The 8,525-nt window shown below is 46.6% G+C and overlaps 1 protein-coding gene across 2 annotated transcripts; it reads right to left on the minus strand.

Annotated features, from left to right (window-relative positions):
- Positions 1-138: 138 nt before the first annotated feature.
- SLC51B (solute carrier family 51 subunit beta) lies at positions 139-8,321 on the minus strand. 2 transcript variants are annotated; one of them, XM_033108805.1, is made up of 5 exons: positions 7,925-8,321; positions 6,789-6,893; positions 4,324-4,534; positions 2,798-2,888; positions 139-454 (listed from the first exon to the last, which is right to left on the minus strand). In XM_033108805.1, exons 3-5 carry the CDS (start codon positions 4,418-4,420, stop codon positions 190-192), a joined length of 453 nt encoding a protein of 150 aa, XP_032964696.1. In that variant the 5' UTR covers positions 4,421-4,534; positions 6,789-6,893; positions 7,925-8,321; the 3' UTR covers positions 139-189. The 2 variants fall into 2 exon arrangements, with proteins under 2 accessions (XP_032964696.1, XP_032964695.1); XM_033108804.1 differs by lacking the exon at positions 6,789-6,893 and having other exon boundaries at positions 7,925-8,320.
- Positions 8,322-8,525: the final 204 nt, after the last annotated feature.

Raw genomic sequence — 8,525 nt, forward strand, 5'->3', positions numbered from 1 at the left:
AGGCTGAGAACTCCTCAAGACCACATAAGGAGACCTGGCCAGGCTTCCTGACCCACAGGCTGCCATGGATTTTGCACTTTCGCTCCAAGCTCCTGTGCGGACAACCACCATCTGAACAAACTATGCAATTCTAACTCCCCATATCCGGAAGCATTTTAATAAAAAGGCATTTCTTTTCATGACACAATTTTAGTTTGCTGGCAGTTCTTTCATTTCAGCTGCTAACGACATGGGGCACTGGTCCGCGTTCTCACTCTCAGATCCTTGTGGGTCTGCGAGGAGAGCCTGTGATGCACGCCTCTCTTTTAACTCAACTTCCACCGGGTGTACATTGAGCTTTTCTGAGAGCAACGTCTCTCTTAGAATGTTCAGACTGTTGTCGTCTTTGGTTCCGGCCTCCGCCAAATGTAGGGCTTCTGGAGTTTGTTTTTCTGATGGCTGCATCTTTTGATTTCTGGGAGGAGAGAAAACACTTTTGAATGTGAGTTCCCTGAGCTGGGGTACTGAGTGGTTGGGGCAGGACTGAGTCTCCCAGATGCGTTAGAGAGTTTGAGAGGGAAAATCCAGGGGGCAGTTATGGCAACTGTTGGGGGAGAGAGCCAAGATGGCTTGATGTCCTTTCAGCGGAGAAACAGCTGATGCTTTTCTGTGTCAATGTGGCTCAAAGAAGCACATACCTGGGACATACATTTAAGTCTCCTGATGCTGAGTCCTGTGTTTTCACCAAATCACGTTTTCTCCTCTCCTAGGACTGTCATCCTACTTAGTGCAGGTCCTTCTCACCCCATACCATATCCCCAGACAAACTGCAGGAAATTCTAAGGAACCTTCCTGCCTCTAGGTACCTACTTCTCCAAACCCTCCTAAACACACCAGTCATGTTGCTAAAGCCCCCTCCCAAACACCTTCAGTTGCTCCCCACCTCTCACCTCCTTAACCTGGCATCCAAGATCCAGCCTTCCTTCCAATAATTCCCCTAAACATCCTCCCGCTGAGGTTGTTTGACTCAGGGTCCACTTCCTGGCTGGAGTGGAGGGACCCAGCTGTGGTTAGAGCTGCCTGCCCAGAGTCTGCTTGGGCCGTAGAGGAGGCCGCTGCATGTCTGCGGCTCACTCGGGAGGACAGCAGCCTCGTCTCTGAGTTGACCTTGAGGGGGATGCTTCCTGACAGGGTGAGATGCAAGGTCGTATTCTTAGAGGCTCCACCTCTCCGGCTCCTTCTGCAGCTTACATCTAGGGTGATCTTGCTAAAACATAAGCCTTTCCTGTCCCTGTACAAAGCCCTTCTCTGAATACCCATGAGATAGAACCTGAACTCTGGGTCTGGCCACGGCCACGTCTTGGCCTCCGTCTCCCCTGTACCCCTCACCCTTCTCACTCTCCATGCCACAGCCACACAGGCCCCCTCCTCCCGCCTTGAGTTCGGTGCCTGTTGTCCCTTGGTCTGGAAAGCGTCCACAACCCACCCTCCCTCTCTTTGCCCTGAAAGCCCCAGATCCCAGCTCTGTGCTCCCACAACACTCTGTAGATCTGACAGTCACCGTCTGTCACTCTGAGCTACAGTCATCTCCCCACCAAACTGTAAATTGCACAAGGCTGGGACTGAGTCAGTTTTGGCCACTACTGTGGCTCCCATCTCAGCACAGAGCTTGGCCCAGAGCTTGTGCCCAGCTCTTATCTGTGGAATGGATGATGAAGGGTCCATGGCAGTTCGTAACGACTAGTTCTCAATGTGAACTATGTGGGGTATTTCTTCTGCCTTTGTAGCAGAAGTGTGAGGAAGATTCATAGATGATACAAAATATGGCACAGAAGAAAGAGCACAGATGTTAGGCCAACCCTTCCATGGATCCTCAATGACCTTGTTCTGTACAACGGGAATAAATAACTTGTGCGTGCCCCACCTTACAGAGCTGTCTTGAGAATCAAATGAGAAAATGTGAAGGTGCTTTTAAAATGATAAAATATTATATAGATTTGAGAAAGGGATTCTCATTATTGTTTCAAAATTACTGAAAGTGACGACTGATGGGTATATAGTCATTGTTGAATGAATGAATGAATGAATGGGGATTAGTGAACCAAGCATTTATTGATTGCTGGGACCAGACACTGCCAGTTGCTTGGGGAAACAAAGTTGAGTCAAATGTGACCCCTGCCCTCAAGGAGCTCCCAAATATTAGCCCTAGAATCATCTAGAAAGTTTAAGCAAATGCCACTGCCCAGGTCCCACCCCAGACCATTGTGCCAGAATGTCCAAGGCAAGGCACAGCATTCCATACTTTTAATATTTCCTCTCAGTTGATTTCATTGTACGTCCAGAGTTGAGGAGTATTGTCATTATAAAAATGTTAAAACTACCCCCGGAGCCTCTGTGGCTCTCAGGTCTCTGTCTGAGCCCTGCATTTGACCTTAGAGCAGGGCAAGGCTCTCCCCTGTAACAGCACCCCTAACAATCCTAGGAGGAAGGGATTGGTTATTATCACCATTCACAGGAGGAGACACTGGTTCGGAGGTATAGAGTAGAGTGCCCTGCTAGTGAGTGGCAGAGCTGGAATTTGAACCCAGGCCTGTGGCTCCAGAGCTAGAGACCCTGACCCCTGAGACATACCAGCCCCTGCCCTGCTCACTGGCCAGGGGTGGGGGTGGGAACTGGGGACAGTTGCTGGTTTTTCAACAGCTTTGGGTTCTCAAAAGACCCTGAGGGCTGCATTTGGCTGACTTAGAGGGTGGACAGCCAGGCCCATAGATGATTTCTCTTGAGAGGGCAGGGCCCCACCCGCAGACCAGCTCCTCACCTGTTTGCCTTGATGCTCCTTTCCAGGAGGACAATGCTTATCACGATCACCACGCCCATCAAGACAAAAATGGAAATATTCCAAGGAGAAGCTGGGGAGGGACACATAGAACAGAGCCTTGAGCAGAAGCAGGGTGCCCCGCAGGCCCACTAGCAGTTGGTGCCTGGGCCCAGACACAGCTCACAGCATCCATTATCCCCTGCTGTGGCCCAGGTATTATAGAGAGACTCCAAGTAAGGTGAAGATGAGCCCCTTTCCCTGCGGGAACTCCAGTGTGTGTGTGTGGGGGCAGTGGTGCAGTAACAATCTCTGCTATGGAGCAGCCCAATCCAATGGGGGACAGCACTGCAGTTGGATAATAGTGGGGTCCAGATAGACTTCACAATCTTCAAAGTTTTGCCAGGGACTGGCATGAGGTGCAAGGAAAGGGAAGGAAGGAAGGAAGGAAGGGAGGGAGGGAGGGAGGAAGGAAGGAAGGAAGGAAGAGAAGGAAGGAAGGAAGGAAGGAAAGAAGGAAGGAAGGAAGGAAGGAAGGAAAGAAGGAAGGAAGGAAGGAAAAGAAGGAAGGAAGGAAAGAAAGAGGGAAGGAACAAGAGAGGGAGAGGAAGGGAGTGAAGGAAGGAGAGAGGGAGGAAGGGAGTAAGGGAGAGAGGAAGGAAAGAAGGAAGGAAGGAAGATAGGAAGGAAGGAAGGAAAGAAGGAAGGAAAGAAGGAACAAGAGAGGGAGAGAGGAAGGGAGAGAAAGAAGGAGAGAGGGAGGGAGGGAGGGAGGGCGGGAGGGAGAAGTGGCAGTTAAACCAGTTTCAACAGCTGCCCACAGATAACGCATAAAGTGGGTAATAGGAATTTGGCTAATCCAGATTTCTCCACACTGTACCAAAATGAGGCAGGATCCAGCCTCACAGCTTTTGCATTTGCTGTTCTTCCCCACATAATCTGCATAGCTGACTCCTTCACGCCAGCAGGCTTTGTTCAAATGTCACCTCAGTGGGGCCTTCCTTGACCACATTACCTGCCCTTGCTGCCTACTTCCTATCCCCTTTCTCTGCTTCACTTTTCTCCTCACTTTTGTCTCTTAGCCCTGGAATCCAGAAAGTTTAACAAAATGCTACTGTCCAATTCATCACCGACACTATGCATTTTGGTAATTTGTTTATTTTCTATCTCTTTCATAAAACATATGCTCCACAGAGGCAGAGATTTTCGTGTTTCATTCACTACTGTAACCCCAGTGCTGAGACCAGTGCTTGGCGCACAGAAGGAACTCAATAAATATTTGTGAATGATTGGCTGGACGAGTACATGAATGACCACACCCTCCCCGTGGGGTGAGGAGGATGAGGTTCAGCCATACCCCCCTGGGTACAGACCCCCTCAGCCTCAGGCCCTGTCTTGGAGGAAATGTGCAGCCTGCCTCGTAAGAGGGGGCCGAGTATGAGGGGACCATATGGAGGGGGGCTTCAGCCAGAGTCCACTGTTTGTGTTGAGAGCACACACATTCCAGACACCCGTCCCCCACCACTTACCATCTTCTACCCGAAAAACCCAAAGCATTTCTTCCAGCAGCTCCTGAGGCACTGCAGAGCCAGCTAGGGCTTGGGTAACTTCCTCACTGTGGTCCATGCCCCACTTCTGATTATGGGACGTTTCTGACAATGAAGTCCTTAGGCCTCTTCACTCCCCAGCTGCCCTTCTGGCCTCCTAGATTCTGGTTCCTGAGCAACGCCCTGCAGACCCCTGGAAACAAAGCAGAGAACATGACTGGATATCCCACCCCAGTTTGACCTCCCTCTCCTCCCAAACCCAGTTCTCTGGCCCCAAGTTACAGGACCAGAACAGCCCGACTCCAGAGCAGGTAGGGTCTGCAGAGGCAGAGACTATAGAAGTGGGAATCATGAATTTTTATTAAAACCCATCACGCGTGGGAAGGAGCATTGACCTGGGAGTGAGGAAGACCCCGCCACTAACGGGCTGTGGGACCCTCGTAGGGGACATCTTCCATGTTTGCCTGACCAGCATCCCCACCCAGCTTCTGCTGCCCACAGCTCTCTCCTTTACCCCAGTTCCTTAGCAAATTGTCCTATCCCTTGCCTTTCTTTTTCGTGTGGCAGTCAATCACAGGACCGTGTCTCAGGACAAAGTTTGGGCTTATCACAGTCACTGTCCTGGGGATTGGCACGCCTGTGACTCAGCTGAGAATGAGAGAAAGAGCCAAAAAAGGTAGCTGCCAACTGCTGCTGCTGAGAGCTCCCTTTCCTCAGCTACCATCCCTACACCTAATTGGTCAGTGCTGCCCTCAGTTCAGCAACCCTCTGATAACTTCTTTTTCTTTTTCTTTCTTTCTTTTTTTTGACCTGTCATCAGAATTGTTTTCTGTTTGTAGTGGAAGAACCAAAATCCACGCTTCCTGGCTAAATCCTTTATTAATTTGAGCCTGTTTCCATCCCCACAAAACAAAGCAGGTTAAGCTATCTGTGTTTATCAAATCTCAGTCAGATGTTGAGACCTAGTAATACAAAATAATAAATAATTTCAATTTTGGATTTTGACACAAGACCAAATCACTATACCGAGGGATCAGAACAGAGATTTCATAGCGATCTATGTATACATGGGAACTCAATATACAATAAAGGTAGCTCTACTAACTGGTAGGGAAACGAGGAATTATTTAGTAGAAGGTTCAGGAAAAGTGGCACATTGTTTGGAAAAAAGGAAGCCTGGATGCACATCCAACAAGCAACACATACAAAAACAGACTCCACAATTAAAGGCTTAAAGGCAGAAGGAAAAATATGAAATTTTAAAAAGTGGCATAAAACTTCTTAAACAAAACCATAAAAGCTCAAATCATTCAATAACAACAAAAAATAGATGAATTTGATTATATCAAAAATAAGATTATTTGTTCAATGAAGAATACCATCAATAAAGTAACAAACATCTTTTCGATTGGGATAAGACACTTGCAAGGCTTAAAACCAAGAGGCTGAGATCTAGAATATACAAAAAGAAGCTAGGAACCCTAATAAAGGGGTAAAAGATCTAAACAGGCAGTTTATAGGAAACCCAAAAGGGTAGCAGTTATGTGGAAAAAATGCTCAAACTCTTTGGTAATCAGAAGAATGAAAATTAAAACAACAATGAAATACCACTTGACAGCTATTAGATGGTCACAGTTTGGAAAGTGGGTGGTGCTGTGTGTGGTGGACCTCTAGGCCGTAGCCTGATGCGCTGATGGAGAGGGTAGACTTGGCAGCATCTAGAGAGCACATTAGTCATATTAATGGACATACCCCCGACACAACAGCTCAGCTCTTGAGTGTATAATCTCCCAAAGCCATTATCCCCAAGGGTCATAAGGAGCCACACTATTTAGGAAAATGCAAAACATATGTACACTAAACACACATTTTACAAAAATACATTTTAAAAAGACACTTTACACACATTAGGATAGTTCTCTCTGGGGGAAGAGGAGAAGGAGAACAGGAATGGAGGTAAAAATAAATAAAATAGGAGGAGGGTTTTGAACAGACCAATCATAAAACCATGTCATGGGGCTAATAATAAAAGGCAAAGAAAAAACAAGAGGCACCAAGCGTTCTCAAGTCCCCCCGACTCTGACACTGCCTTCCGAAATAGCCTTTGGAGGCTCAGCCAGGAACATTCAAAACAACTGCATGGCAAACAGCCAAAGAGAAAAACAGAGCACTAAAAAAAGACTAGATTGACATCAGAGTTTTCGTCAACTCTAAGTGCTCTGAGAAAACGAAGAAAACATCTACAGGTTTTGAAGGAAAATATCTCGACACAAATATAATACTAAGTTTTTCATATATGTGTGATCATTCATGGGTCACAGGGAAAAATGGAAGTCAGGGAGAAAGAAAGACCTTGATTAGACTTCTAAGGACTCAGAGGCATACTATCTATTTCCCCTTTTGAGGGAAATGTGTATATATACTGAATAATGGAAAGACAAACTTACAGGGATGGCTAATCAATGTAGTCTTGTTTCCAGCTCCAACAGCCTCTCCAGAGCACTTGCTAAGAAGGGTTGTGACTTTCTGTCCTTTCTCAGATGCAGGAGTGCCTGGATTAATTAGTAACAATGGCCCCTATCCCATATGCAGAACCCCCCCCCCACACACAGAGTAAAGAGTGTAAAGGTTGAGAAACCAAACACCGACTCCCTCTGGGAAGGTGGGATGGGACCTAGACACATGGTAACACTTCTGTACTGTGTACAGTTCTCCTGAGTACACAATACCTTCATAAAAACAATACATGCAATTATATTTTTAAAAATGTACGTACTTTTGTATGTATATTTTAAATGTATATATTGTATATTTGTATGTGTTTTAAATGTATGTTGTTGAGACAACAACTTCAATTTTGGATGTTTAATTAAAGGAACTAATCATGATGTCAGTTCTTCTACCTTGATCTATAGATTCAAGGCAAATGCAATCAAAATCACAGCAAATTATTTTATGGATATCAACAAAGTGATTCTAAAGTGTATATGGAGAGGTAAAAGATCCAGAATAGTCAACACAATATTGAAGGAGAAGAACGAAGTGAGAGGATGGATGCTACCCAGCTAACTTCAAGACTTCCTATAAAGCTGCAGCAATCATGACAGAGTGGTATTGGAACTCATCAGAGAGGTGTCCAAACTTGCATGTGGGCTGATGTCCACAGTGCAATGTGTGTTTTAAATATGTTGTAATAAACATATACCAACCAACAAAATGACAGGAGGCATGCAAGTCCAGAAGCGGGAGTCAGCCTTCCTTGACTGTGTTAGATGCCACAGAAACAAAGACACGTTTCCCTCAGAACACTTACCCAGTTTCCTTTTAGAGTGAGCATTGTATTAATATCCCTGCTTTTAAAAATTATTAACTACATTTCATGATTTATTTGGATTTCATTTTTCCATTAATGCCTTTTTCCTGTCCCAGGAATCCCATCCAGAATATCATATTGCATTTAGTTGTCCTGTCTCCTTAGACCCCTCTGGGAGATTCCTACATTGTAAACAGGGCGTAACCATCTGGTTTGTGATTCCTACCGAAACCCTGGGCTACCATCCGCATGGAGGTGGAAGGCACTTACCCTGGGTCCTGGGTGCCGGGGGCCTGCCTTGATCTACTGTTGGGAGCGACACTGATTTCTATGTGTCTTCTTCCTCCTCTCACAGGAGCGCTGGATGGTCTTTGCACCTGAGTGCTCTGCAGGGCTGTCACCTGGAGGGCAGTGCTGCAGCCTGTGGCGGCCCAGCCCATCTGGTAGCTCTGCTCTTATCACACACCCAGGCCTGGAGCCTTCTCTGCTACTCTGGGGTGACTGACCTCTTGAATGAGTGGCCTCAGACAGCAAACAGGCTCCACCCAACTCTCACAATTTGAAAGAACCAGCAACCCAATACTTTCCTTCTTATATGTTGGCCTCAAGTAAGAGTAAATATCCAGACCCTCTTGCTAGCCCAGTGGAATAGGCTTGGGAGGATCCGCAGTCTGAGGATTCCATCATTGCAGGAGGACATGTGATATGCCCACTCCAGTCCAGGCCTCTGTCTCCTGGTATTATCAATATTTAATCAGGGAGAAAGGAGCCAAGCCTGGCCTTTTACAGACTGTGCTTTCTCACAGTGAAGGTCATGGCCTTATATGAATTCCTCACAAGAAGCTATAAAATGAGACTGTTAGAGGGCTAG

The sequence above is a fragment of the Rhinolophus ferrumequinum genome, chromosome 6 (assembly GCF_004115265.2).
Source record: "Rhinolophus ferrumequinum isolate MPI-CBG mRhiFer1 chromosome 6, mRhiFer1_v1.p, whole genome shotgun sequence".
Classification (NCBI taxonomy): domain Eukaryota; kingdom Metazoa; phylum Chordata; class Mammalia; order Chiroptera; family Rhinolophidae; genus Rhinolophus; species Rhinolophus ferrumequinum.

Coding starts and splice junctions, on each gene's coding strand:
- SLC51B (XM_033108805.1), bottom strand. CDS start 4,420: ATGGACCACAGTGAGGAAGTTACCCAAGCCCTAGCTGGCTCTGCAGTG. Junction 2,889..4,323: donor GGTTTTTCGGGTAGAAGATG/GTAAGTGGTGGG, acceptor GTCCCTCCCCAG/CTTCTCCTTGGAATATTTCC. Junction 455..2,797: donor AGGAGCATCAAGGCAAACAG/GTGAGGAGCTGG, acceptor CTCTCCTCCCAG/AAATCAAAAGATGCAGCCAT.